At 41.5% G+C, this 14,224-nt stretch overlaps 1 protein-coding gene across 1 annotated transcript in view; it reads left to right on the forward strand.

The window, feature by feature from the left end:
• The first annotated feature begins 781 nt into the window (after window positions 1-781).
• Window positions 782-14,224, forward strand: part of phactr1 (phosphatase and actin regulator 1) — a 40,765-nt gene continuing 27,322 nt past the window's right edge. Inside the window, exon 1 of the mRNA XM_030726824.1 lies at window positions 782-997. Within this exon, the coding sequence (XP_030582684.1) occupies window positions 889-997 (109 nt within the window). The 5' untranslated portion in view covers window positions 782-888. The remainder of the gene's footprint in view (window positions 998-14,224) is intronic.

A 14,224-nucleotide genomic window follows, 5' to 3' on the forward strand; every position in this document is an offset into this window, starting at 1 on the left:
TTTTTCTTCAAGTGTCTCCGTATTGTGCATCTGGAAACAGACAGACACTCCCACATACCACACAGCCCGCCCTGACCATGACACCATCCATCTGTCCATGAATACTTCCGTCCATGCATCAGTCCATCCAGGGTGCTCTCTGGATATGTCACCAGTCCATAGGGTCAGCGCATAGAGATAGCCAACTACTCGTGGTCATATTCACAACTAGGGCCATTTTAGAATCATCAGTTAACCCACAGACGCCAGTGAGGCCACATTTTGTTTACCACTTCATGAAACGGACCCCATTTTTATATTTGATCACTGGGCCCACAATATTTTGTATTAAACCACTACCGTGAACTCTTTTGAGAGTTCTGCAACCCCCAATGAGCAAATTGGGGGGTTGTGAACATAACTGGGCATAATAGTAAAGCTATTCAAACATTTCTGAAGCATTTTATGATGGATTACACATCAACGAGACACACGTGAGAATTATAACAGTGGATTTTCTATTCTGGGAATGACTTTTGGTCATTTACAATCTATTACTAACATTGTTGTTGAATTTCCTGTTTTTTGATGTTAGGGTGTAGGATTTGAGCCGTGTGCCACATGAGACCGTTAAAAGCATGTGTTTGAGGCCAGTACAGTCTATTGCTTTTCCAAGGTGGAGTCGGAACTTGAGCAGGTGGAGCTGACTTAGTGGAACAGTAGCTGATCGAGCAACCAATCTTTCCCTCTTGTTCTCTCTCCCTCCCTCCCTCCTACCCACCATCACCATTACAATAGCCCGCCCCCCTCCTACACCGTCTGCCCGGGCGTGTGCACGAGTGGCTGCTGCGGCGCCGAATCTCTCGCAGTCGCGCCGGTCGCCAGTGGACGCTGCTCGGCTGGCGGAACATGGCGGCCCCGGACGAGGAGGTAGACCGCAGACCGATCCGGAGGGTCCGCTCCAAGAGCGACACTCCTTACATCAACGAGGCGAGGATCTCTCTACACCTGGAGACAGGTAGGGCAGCTTGCCAGAGACGCGGATCCTATGTGTTTCGTGTCTGGGAATATTAGCTGCTCCCACGGGGCGGGGGGGAACAGTATAGTGAATCTGTTCTCGCTGTGAGAGAAATTGCTTCATCGCTCAGTGACAGTTCCCACGCAGCAGCAGCTGCAGCAACATGACTTTGGGCTTTCATTGTACATGGTTCACGGTACCCACAGTGCTCGGCTGCAGATTGGGTGGCCAGGAAACCACATTGTGACTCACGCACCGGGAGATAGGGAGAATTCCCCACATAGACTGGCTTTTATTCCACGTAAGCATGGGCGATGTATTGTATAGCAGGAAAACCAATTACCCCTGTAGAACGATTGATTGCTGTTTCTCCAGCCAGACTCCGCCTCGATTGTCCGCTGCGGTGAGATGTTGTGCGAACTTGGTTGCCGCGGGCTACTCATTTAAAATGCTGTTGTTGTTAATGCCTGTGGCAAAGGCTGAAGGAATGGATAGTTCGGGGTGCTAAGTGTGGATGCTAAAGCTCGGTTTCTCTGCGAGAGACAACGGGCGACATAAGTTGTTTCCCTTGTTGCCATGGTCACGATGATAACACTGCAACGAAGCACTGATTACCAGCATGTTGATGTGAATGTACAGAGCGATATGTGCTCGTTCTCTTGGCACTTCTCCCTGGAGCGCCCCTGAGAGAGGCTGCTTTAATGACACATCAGTGCGGAGCTGTCCACTGCCCCTCGGTGCTGAAAATGCCACCGAGCCCAAAGCGGCTGTCAGGAATGTGCATTTCTCCACGGGTGTTAAACCGTGCAGCCGTCATTCATGATGGGTCTTTTTATATGTGTGTATATACAATGAGCTATTGAATGCGAATTGCCTGTGGTCGACCCTCCCCCAGAATTTGCCGATGTAACAAATCCCAGTCACATGGTGTGCCTGGTATAGCCTGGTAGTCTAGGTTAGAGTCAACATCATATTTTTCAATTTTAGGCAGAACTCTGGAAAATTCCTCCTGCCTGGCTGTTGTTCTGCTTTGCCTGAGTGATCTTATCAAACACTGAGCTCTCAGTGGGAAGCACAGTTTTCATGCAAAGGTATACAGTAACATCTGGTTTTCCCTCCAGCGAATGTGAGAAATGTATGTGAAGAAGCCAGACTTACATAATAAATCTTAATGAGATCAGGAATTACTCACATACTCGCCCTGTAATATGCCCCCTTTTAGCCTGCTTAGACCTTTATGACTCATGCTGTTCAGACCCACCTACTCATAATCTCTCACAGCTGCCCTCTCTCTGCCCTCAACCATCTTCCTCTCCATTTTGTTTCCTATTAAAAGCAGCACCTCCTCTGAGCCAGATTAACTGACTCTCCACATTATAAATAACACATTTTTTTTTATCCCAGAGCCTTGTGTCAGGCTTTCCGTGGGGCCATGGCTTGAATCTGAAGGAGGGGGGAGGCTGCCATGTCTTGCTAACAGTGCTGCTTCTGGCTATTAGCTGAAAACAGAGTGGGGCAGGCTGCAGCTGCATGAAGCTGGCATGGCATCATCAAGAATCCAACGGGTACTGCCAGCTAAATCAGGAGAGCACAATTTTTCTTTGCCCCTTTCTGCTGGAAAATTCCTGTCCTCTTCCCCTTCTCTTCCCTTCTTCCCCCATTGCTTTGGTCTAATCTCATTTTCTTTCCCTGTCACCGCTGAAACCATCTGCCCACCCACTCACTTGATTTCCCCCATTTTACTTCATGTTTGTGTGTTTAGCTGCTGTTGTTTTGCATAAAATCCAACCCACTCTTTTCTTTGATGTGCGCCACCATTCATGTGTCACAAATACTCAAGCCAACTTCAGAGTGCACACATGCCTTTGTGTATGTGTGTGTTCATGTGTGTGCCTGTCTGGGGCACATACATGTGTGGGAGGCCATGCTGTATGAGTACCAGGATTAGTAAACAAGAGGTTATCACTGTGGCTGCTGCCAGACAGCTTGCTGTTGTTCTCTGTAGCCTGACCCTCTTCAGCCACATCTATTACACATCCAGGTCGAGATGCTCATCATTGTAAAGCCATCAACAAGGTACTGTCTCCTGCTGTCTTGTCTCATTGGGTACCTAAGGGCATTGTTGACCTGATTTGTTTAGATCAAAGGCACTTTGGGGAGAATATTTTGACCACTTTAAAATACAAAGCATGTACATATATCCTGATGTTTTCCTGAATTTTCTCCATTAGAAGCTTTAAAGTTAGAAACAAACATTAGTGACCAAATCCTATGGAAGCTTGTTTCTGCCACAAAAAATAAATAAATAAATCAGCATCCGTAACCTGAAATTTTGAGTCATGTATCTCAAATTTTCGCATTAATAACTCGAAATTTAGACTTAGCGCTGCCAATCAGGAAGCTCTGTGATCCGTACATCATTTTCTTGTTAATCGGAAGCAGGAAGCTGAAGGTATCAGCTGTCCAACAGATCGACATGAAAACATTGATTGCTTACCTTTAATGCAGCTTTTTTTTGCTAGAAGACATTTTGACCATTGACGGTTAAAAACATGCCGACAATTTGTTCACGTTCGCTAGAAACTTCTAGCTCACTGATACTGTTGCTACCCCATTTTGAATGCACATGCACTGGCGACATCTGCGACAGATGCTTCCTGATTGGTAGCACTAAGCTATGAGTTAGTAACTCAAAATTTCAAGTTAATAACTTGAAATTTGAAGTCACGTATGGCGATTTTTTTTTTTTTTTTTTGTGACGGAAACAAGCTTCCATAAAATCCAGAGCATTTTCCCCTAACAGGATGTGGGGTTTTTCCCTCACCGTTTGCTGTCAGCTAGGTAACATTTGATTTGTTGAAACCTGTTGAAACAGAAGCTGGTTCTCAAAAGGCATGTGGCTCAGCACCAGCACCCTTGTCAATGGGAAAAAAGCTGCCCTTTACCTTTATAGAACAGGCATCAGTGACAACAGATATGACATTAACTCTGATATTCCATAAATATCACAAATTTGAGAAGCTGGGTTGAAGGTGGGTTGCAAAGCAGCTTTCAGAGAACACTGTTTATTGGTCTCCACTGTTTGTTGCACCTGTTATTTTAAAAGGGGCAATGATAATCAATTAACATGGGTCCATCATGTAAAAGTGCCAGATTGAGTCATACAGCCTAATTTTCTGCAGTTCCTGGCAGGTTGATGACATTTATAGACACTAAATGAAAAAGTATCTAAGTATGGATGAAAGTCAGAAGCACAGATGTGATAGTACGCTGATAAAACTGTATATAAAACAAACACAATGACTAAAACAGAATCAATAAAACAGTGACTTTGATGCTTCTTCACATTATAAAAACATATTTGATTACTCAGTAAACACTGTTTTATACATTTAGAGAAAGCATTATCTTCTTTCAATCTGTGCACTTAATATAGTTAAAATTTGATTATTTCCATTTTAAGAAATGATATTTAATTTAAAAAAAAAATTCACAATGATGTGAATTTGACGTTTCCTCTCATGTTTTCAAAGCCTGCATATAGAGTCTTTGTGGTCACTGTATCTTGGACCAGCCTGACTGTGTCCTGCTGGTGTGACAGTAGTTCATATGTGATAGGATCATTGCACTGATGTACAGCTTGAAGGCCTTAGTATATTTTTATATATTTTTCACATTTTTTTTTCCAAACTGAATTTTATTCTGTTCAGAACCATTATAACTATTTACTGCTCACACTAAGCTGTGTTTTGTTTTGGTGTTTCTGAACCCGGATCCCATTATTTTTGCCTGAGCCTAATCAAACTTCACCACAGCAGGTCATGGTACATTCATATCAATAATTTCTGAAGCAGGTGTTTGAAAAAAAAATGTTGCAATGCAATAACAAACTGTCGTTCTGCAAACACTGTAGCTGTGATAGACTAGAAAACATCGGAGGTAGTGACAAATGATCTGTTTAGTTGCTTTCTCAGGTAGGGAAATGAAAGCTGTATCAATCTCTTTGTGGACACAAGGAAGCATGCAACTCCAAACCAATTTGGCAGACAAACAGTTGTGATGTATTATCACCTTTGGATGTTGTAATGGCTAATGTGCTGGCAAACATTTGCCTTCTTGCACTAGCAGTCTAAGCTCTGAATGGAGTTGTATTTGTCTCTCCCTGATGAATTTAAATAAAATTTTCTTCTCTTATTCTCAAACAAGACCTTGTTCTTTATCTGCTAATCATTTCAATTTCTTTACCAGCTAGCATCAGCTAGATTATAAGTGGAAGAGGATGGATGGATGGATGGATGGATGGATGGATGGATGGATGGATGGATGGATGGATGGATGGATGGATGGATGGATGGATGGATGGATGGATGGATGGATGGATGGATGGATGGATGGATGGATGGATGGATGGAACAGTTAGTCAAAAGAGTCTTCCTTCAGCTTTAAAGTCATAACATTAGTCATTCTTAATAAATGGGGTATACGTGGATTGACCAGATCAATTTCAAAGATTGAAGATTGATTGGCCAGCCCAGATCCCGGGCAGCATCACCTTCCTCCAGCAATTTAAATCCAGGTCAGCTCAGTGAGAGCTTAGCATTTCTCACAAAGACCAAGACCCAGGCATTACCATATTCTCTTTCAAGCAGAGAGAGAGACCTGAATGAAAGGCTGAGACAGAAAGGGTTTAAATGAGAGGGGGTGCAGGAGCAGGAAGGATTTGACAGGAGGACAGGCTAGCAGGGTGAAGCCTTTTCTATTGTGGCACCATAAAGACTGGCACAGTGAGAAAGAACCAGAGCTGGCTGTTGTCCATTGAATATAGTAAGAACAGGGCACAAGCAAACCACCTCCCTCTGAGTAATACTCTTTTGTTGCTCTTATTCTCTCTGCTTCTGTCTCACACATACACAAACACTGCTATCTGCATACATTAGGCAGGCCTTGAGAAGCAGACTGGCGAACCTACCTGGGCAGAATACAAAAGCGTAGGGAAGAAGTGTAAGAGCTTTAAATGCAGAGGAGCGCTTCCACTGCCTTGCTGCCTTCCACCCAATGTACAAAACCCTTCAGTCTTCCTCTGCTGGCACGTGCTTCCATCCATTCAGCTCAGACAAGCTGGTTATTGTGCTGAGAGCAAAATCTAGAGCTAATAAGGCAACTGACACAGACCTGTTATTACTCATGATTACAGCCCAACCAATGTAGGATTTTTCAAATTGATACTGATACTTGGTGATTCAAAAATCCAGTATATCAGCCAATATATTTTTTCCTTCAGACACACAAAACATAAACAGAGTTCCCTAACATTTGTTATGTGTAGTTATTAATATGATAATATGATAATGCAGTTTAAAAGTAAATTTGCTTTACTGTTACAACAAGTCATAGATTACTTATTTATGCTGTGCTCGGCTCAGCTGCTTGTTGTCTTTTTCGCATTTCAAACACATGCTGCCAACAGGGAAGTTGCAACTGGACAAAGAATGCAACATCAACACACATAACATGGTTGAATAGTGTTCGTCCCATCTCTTCCTTACTTTTTAAATTTCTGTTTATCAGCCATTTATAAGCGTCAATATCAATATTAGTGAATACCTAATATCGGCTGATATATCAGCCCCCGCTGATATATCGGTTAAGCTCTACTCATGATAGTCTCTCAGTTGCTGTGATGTCAGAGGAGTGTAGAACTGTGGCATAAAACAAAACACCCTTGGGTACTTGTATGTGATGCTCAGGGTTAGGAAAGGGCAATTTCCTTAGATGCATCAGTATGTGACATTTCCCTACTTTCTATGATGGAGTAAACATTTCGGGCTGAAAGCATTCCCTTGAATGAGCAAGTAGTTCACTGATAAAAATGTAGCTATAGCTGGGGATCCCTGTCTCCATTTGATGGAAAGTTATTATCAAGTAAGGTAGAAAGTTCCAGATGAGAATCCATGAAGCAGGACTATAGATGGAAACTGAATGGCTGTACGTGGAGTAAACTGACATGAAACTAAACTTGACCTGAGCAAAAAGGCAAAATGCAATGGAAGGCTGCTAGTGCTAGCATTGCTAACATTGGCTACACTCTAAAGAAATAATTGTGTCTGTGTAATGTTATGCACAGTGCAAATAGATACACATTTAAAGAAAATAATTTAAAGAAAGATTGTGATAAAAAGTTTCAAATGCTTTTCAGTTCCCAGTCACAGAGGCCTAGAGACCAGTCAACAACCATCTGGCAACTAGCAGCAGCAAGAGAAAAATTAGTATTCCCTGACCTGTTGGTAAATGATTGCCAGAGATTGCTTGCTGTTGCTATTTGAAATTAGTTGCCAAGATATATATTGTTGTACCGGAAACTGCCTTGTGATTACTTTGGTTGCTAGCAAATTGTTGCAGTTTTCTGTAGTTTGCACAGAGGATGCAGACTTGTCTGCAAACACTCACTATGCAAACTCGAAATGAAGAACATGTGCTATTTGAAACATCTTAGTTGCAGCGGTGAGGTAAGGTGTCTTCCACCTACAGGCGAGTGCAACAGTCTGCTTATGACAAAAGCACCAACCAGTCAGGGAATACACATTTTTCTCTAGTGACTTGAGATTGCCAGGGGGTCACCAACTGGTCTCTAGGCCTGTGTGACTGAGGCCTTAAATACACGCACAGTAGTTGTGCATACAGTGTTTAACTTTATCCATTAGGGTCTGTGTTTATAGGCAGTGTCCTTTGCACTCTCACAGTTTGTTTTCTATACAGATTAAATCAGTCTCACTGCTGACAGCAGCTTTAGCAAACAGTGTTGTGATTTTTTTTTTTTTGGTTGTTTTTCAGTTCAATTTTTTTGACAGAACTCACATGTGTGGCTTATATGAGGGTGGGCATGCCTGCAGTTTGGATGCTATCTTAAACAAAAACTTTTTATTCCCAGGGCAAGCTAACCGAACTCCAGTTAGCAGTTAGCATGAGCCAAGCTAATCACTGCTTACTAATGTTATTCATATACAAAAAGGTGATTACTCAGTGATACACTTATTCATTTCGATGCTGAACTTGATGAGCAACCACCACCCTCTAAAATCCGTTAATCAATTTCCATAATGCGATTTCATTGGCTGATACCTGCACTGGGCTTCTAGCCAATGGTTGACACCCCACCCCGCGCCATGCTGAGGTTATCTTACGCCAGGCTGCGAATTTCACTGGTTTGCTATCGTAAATCTTCCCTATCACTACAATTAGCAAGCGGGCCCGCACCCCCTTTTTTTTGTTTTCAAAAAGCAACAAGCAACAAATTTAGCAACTTCTTCTGGTGACTTCGGCGACTTCTGAGATAGCCCAGAAAGCCGAAAATGTTGGGTACACGCTGCGCTCATACCGTGCTACACATGCACTGGGCTAAACATTTTTCCTGGCTAGAGCACCTGGTATATATATATGTGTGTGTGTGTGTGTGTGTGTGTGTGTGTGTGTGTGTGTGTGTGTGTGTGTGTGTGTGTGTGTGTGTGTGTCATAAATATTTGTAGTTGGTATTATCACTTGTAGCCATTTTATTTAAACAGTCAAAGCACTTTATATAGCATGCCTCTTTCACCCATTCATATAAGCACTTTTTTCTACACCCAAGTGCTTTCTATCTAACACTCACACACATTCACACTCTGATGAACACATCAGAGAGCAACTCAGGGTTCAGTATCTTGCCCAAGGATATAGACTGGAGCAGCCAGGGATTGAACCACCAACACTTCCAATTAGCAGAAGACCTTCTCCGCCCCCTGAGCTAAAGCCACCTCGATAATTCACAACAACATAGCACACAACAAATCTGGGCTACAATTAAATGTGTGATGTACTGGCACTGTGTGTTGTACTGCAGGTGGAGTACAAGAAGTCACTGTGCAGCAGTTTGACAGTTTTGTCTTTTCAGCAAAATCACTGCCAGTTAAATCTCAAGTGAAAATAAAATGCATTTCATACGTAGTTTAGTTGTTTTCTAAGATCTTAATGGAGCAGGTCCATCACCATTTTCATTTATGAAAATTACTTTTGCTGCAGGTCAATACAGCCATGAACAGGACACTTAAAAATCAAGTGTGTTTAATGTGAGCCCTGACGTTATTTAACTTTAATGATACTGCTTTCTAATGAGTCTCTAACTATAAATGCTTGCTCATTGGCTTTATGAGTGATTAATTTTTCATTAATGTCTTCTAAAAAAAATAGATAACTATTACCACGAGCAGTTAGTTCAGGTTGCCATGACTTTTTTAGGGTTAAAAAAAAAAAACGCTTCCTTTTTGTCCAGATTTACTGTATGGTATGTATTCCAGATGCAGCTTTGGTGATTGTTGTTGTTCACAATGCTTTCTGACAACCCTTATACACCATGTCTGAACTTGTTTCATTCATCACCCTCATGTCAGCGAGGGTGCCAGTGATACCCGTTGAATTGTACCAAAGGAGGACATGAGCTGAGATGAAGCAGGAGTAGCTCCAAATGTAGCGTGTTGTGGCTGCACTGTGAGCTTGTAAAGTGTGTAGAAAAATGTCTCTCACATCTGTTGCTGTTTATATTTCAGTTCGCTTACTATTTGTTGCTGTTTCGGTGAAGCAGACCTCGGGATCACGACAGTTTGTGGGTTACTGAAACAATGAAACCGAATGTGACCTAAATATATTGTGGTGGGTGCGGCTTTAACCAGGATTGAGTGTTTTTAGGTTGAGACAAAAGCCAGTGAAGCATTTTCAAGCTTTATTTTCTTTATAATGAAGAAATTGGAGCCAGATAACTAAACCCTTGAAGGAGCATCATATTTGCAGTATTTTAAACTGTAAAATGAGTGGTAGCATATATATTGTGTCAGAATAAACTTGCAACCACAGATGCAGCTTCATGATGGCTTTATGGTCTCAGCTACTAGTTTCAAGTCTTATTGAATACAACATGTTCATGTTAATGCTCCCCATTAAACAGGAGAACAAAGCAGGGTGTGTTTTGCCACTTATTACATCCGGTTTCAAAACACCAGGATGGCGATGGCAGAAATGCTCAGCTGAACTTTGTGTATGTGTGTGAGTACATGCATACACCTTTTATAATTAGAATATTAGTCAGCTCATCAGAGTTTAATAAAAGAGTAAATCAGTCACTGTGAACAGCGCTTATATAAATTGGCAGATGTGCTATGGAGTATTTCGCCTCACTTTCTTAGCTCAACTTTAAAATATTTTCATCATTTTTTGGACTGTTTCTTATTGATAATATTTAAAGAGGTATTTTGACGAAACTGCTGTAATTACAAGTTTATTTTGCAGCTATAAACTATCCTGTAAAATGTTTTTTTAATATCATGTTAAATACAAAACAAATACCATCCCGTTATGTTTTTACTGTTTTTACTTATCTTATTCCATTTCTTGTAAATTACTGTGACATGCTGAGAATTCATTACATTGAATTCAGCAATCTCTCAGTGGTTGCCTCCTCTGCCTTGTTTGCGTTGCCTGCCCGTGGGTTTCTCTTTGATATTTTTGCCCCCTGTGGTAGTTTTAAGTGTGGCTCTTTGTGGTTCATCCCTCGGCACTTTAAGAAAAATACACAACCAAGTCCCAAAAGTCCCAAAAGGAAACCACAGCTCCAAGTAGGTGTTTTTTCCCCCCCTTAAGTGTGCTGTCTGCATGGGTGAAGGCCACCTATTAAAACAGATGTGCAGCATAGAGGAAGAGTGAGGGGTGACTCATATCCCTGTGATATGCCCAGCCTCACATTCACACATTTACAGTGATGCACACACACACGCGCGCACGCACACACACGCGCGCACGCACACACACACACACACGCACACACACACACACACACACACACACACACACACACACACACACACACACACACACACACTCTTCTTTGGTCTCTGCTTTTCTGTCACTTTGTATTAATACAGCACATAGTGAGTCCAGTCAGAGGGAAGAGGGTGAGGAGGGTGTGTGTGTGTGTGTGTGTGTGTGTGTGTGTGTGTGTGTGTGTGTGTGTGTGTGTGTGTGTGTGTGTGTGTGTGTGTGTTGAGGCTTTTCAATGGCAGCGAGCGAGAAACTGAATTTTAAACATAGTGTAAGATGATGGAAAATCCATTGAACTTTGTGTTGCCTTTGTATGTGCAGACTTCCTTTGTCCTTCCTCATCACGTCGCACATTATTTAGCACCGTTCCCGTTGTTTGGTGCTGTGCTAATGCCAACACAGTTCTAGGCAGATGGAGAAAGAAGCAGAGAGCAGATCAGTAGCTTGTGTTGTCACAAGAAAGCGTGTAACTCCAGTTTTGGAGTTTCCAAATTTAAACCTTGACTGAAGGGATGAGGTTGCAGGAGATCAGCCAAAGTGACAAATTTTTCTTTGTTTGAGAAAAACTCATCAAAATTAAACAAGTCACACAAATCTTCTCTATTATAGCACACTCACTTTGCTGCTCACATTTGTACCTATACTGCCTCTTTATATTTATATTCCATGCATTAAACAAGTGAGTTTACAATGATATACATAATATCATAATATCACCATAATATTTGTTATTTAATTAAATGCTTCAAAAGGCACCAACAGGCTCAAGCAGTCCAGTTCAGAGACTTTAATTAGCGGAGGTGAAGTTCTGCTAAGACAGCTGGCTATAGCTCCCTGTGCTAGCACGCCTTTCTAATAAAAAGGCCACCCATAACTTGAAGCCTTAGTTTTATATATATAATTATTTATTTAGTATTATGAAGTTAAAAAAAAAATTGCTGTAGAGACCAAAACTCTGACAGATTGGTGAAGGTTTGCAAATAATTGGTGTCTAATTTAGAAATGCAGACATATTGCAAATATGTTGCAATCAACATCTGCATTGATTGATCGGCAGTCTGCGCCCATGGGTGCAACTTCTCTGTGATCTGTCTCTTTGCAATCCAGGACTCAGTTCAACTGGTTGCCAAATGTTATGATACCTTCACAAAATCAAAGTTGCTGAGCACCTGTGTCATTTTACAGTTAAACTGTCATCATTGAGCAGCAACTACATCACATCTGAGCTTTTCTTTCACATCTATGAGCTACTGGCTGTAATTAATGTGAATTTCTGTGTAATTGGACAGAAACAGATTTGCAATTTTCTCTGATTTACCAGTTAATCACTATGTTATCAAAGATAGTATGTAACTAAAACTTTACCCCATTCAACCACAAACTGGTAGCAGACTGGTAGCAGACTGACTCCATCTTATTGTTGTTTTATTGCCATCTTATTGCACCAAAGTCATTTTGAAGATGGCAGCTGACTATGAGGGGTCACAGACCTGGTCCCAGTCTTTGAAGCAACCATTTCAAAGGCACAAGTTCATTACACATGGTCTCAATAATTTTGGCTGTGCCGCACTTTCCAACCACTGATTTTCCTTAGTGTGACTGTAGCATTAGATACTACTTTAGTTCATTAATTTTGGGCAAGATTTACTGTATCTGAATCTGAAATTGTCAGTGTCATGTCTAAATCTCAGATGATTCATTTGGAGCCTTTCTTTTTTTTTTTTTTTTTTTTATTGCTTGATGCTAATTAGGGTATCTGCAGAACCTAAAGATTCTGAAAAGCATTCGATCTGTTTATCATGAAAAAGCCTTTGGAAGGTATTCTGTTTAATTCATTGACTCACCTCCATTTCAGTTTTATTGACACATAGAAAAAACATCTGGGACTGCAGCCACTTTAGCTTAAAAGCCTGTTAACTCATATGGGCCAAGTGTCAGTTTTAGCAAAAAACATAAATGAACTAAAATGAACCAAATATTTTATCTTAATTGGTTAAGCCATCCACCAATAAATTTTCTGCCACTTATCTGGAACACTGTACGCCATTATGTCCCTAATAGCTTTCTATCATTCTTATATTTATTTGCCTATGAAAATTGTATTAAATTGCATTGTATTAGCATTTTATATAACATTGTCCAGGAGGATGTTGTATTAGTGTTTTGTTCTATCACTGATGGCTGGATGGATGGGTGAATGGGTGGATGGATGGATTGGTGGGTGGGTGGGTGGATGGATGGTTTACTGCGCTCTTTGCTCCACCCTGACTCACCTCAAGAGCAGTGCTGTGAAGCTGAGGAAAGCAATGAACTGGCCGGTGTTCCTGCTGTGCACCTAATTATCTACAACACACAAAAAAAACAATTAAATTCTGTCACCCATGAACAACCAGAGCTCTGTGTCCGTCACCCTCACACTTGACAAGGCGATACCTCTGCTGCGCTGCATCCAGCAAATGCCTTAATCAGAGTGGGTGGACAGATGAACTGCTGGGAAAGTGGAGGTAAGAGCGATGGAGAGGGATGGAGATTAAACGACAGAGAAAGTCTATTTTTGACTGCGAACTGGAGGTCTCCACCTTACCGGTTCCGTGGAAGAGCAGAACATTAATTTTGCATACAAAATTTCTGTCAGGATCAAATAGTCTCAGTTCAAGGCCCAAATTAGCAGCAGAAGCTCCATCAAAGGCCAGAGGATGATGAATATTTTTTGCCTGATGGAGACAGAAGCTCAGGGAAGGTGATATGTTGGGTCATCAGGACTAGACAGCGAGGTCAGTAGAGAGAAGGAAAGGTTATTAGTTTTCCAGTATGTCATAAATCATAAAGACAGTATAGACCACAACTGACTCTTTCAGAGCAATTGTCCAAATAAATTCTTATCTGTGCCACCAGGGAGGCATCTAATCATCCTAAATTCACAGTGCATCATGTATTTAGTCATTGTCAGGTCACCTTCATGTTGACCTCCTTATTGAGATGATAGCAGATTGCTGCAGATTTGTTGGTTGCACATCCATGATGTGAATCTCCTGTTCTACTACATCCCAAAGGTGCTCTGTTGGACTGAGATCTGGTGACTGTGGAGGTCATTTGAGTACAGCAAACTCACAGTCATGTTTAAAAAACATTTGAGATGATTTGAGCTTTGTGACATGGTGCGTTATCCTGCTGGAAGCAGCCATAAGAAGATGGGTATACTGTGGTCATGGAAGGATGGACATAGTCATCAATAATACTTGGGTATTAAATAGTGCTCAATTAGTACTACGGAGCCCAAAATTGTCTCAAAACACAAAATCTTTTAGTTTTGTATTTGTTTGTAGTCTGGTCATCAGCCAAATAAATGGCTCGTTTCTGAAAATGCTCAGACCAGCCCGTCCG

The sequence above is a fragment of the Archocentrus centrarchus genome, chromosome 4, assembly GCF_007364275.1.
Source record: "Archocentrus centrarchus isolate MPI-CPG fArcCen1 chromosome 4, fArcCen1, whole genome shotgun sequence".
Taxonomy (NCBI): Eukaryota; Metazoa; Chordata; class Actinopteri; order Cichliformes; family Cichlidae; genus Archocentrus; species Archocentrus centrarchus.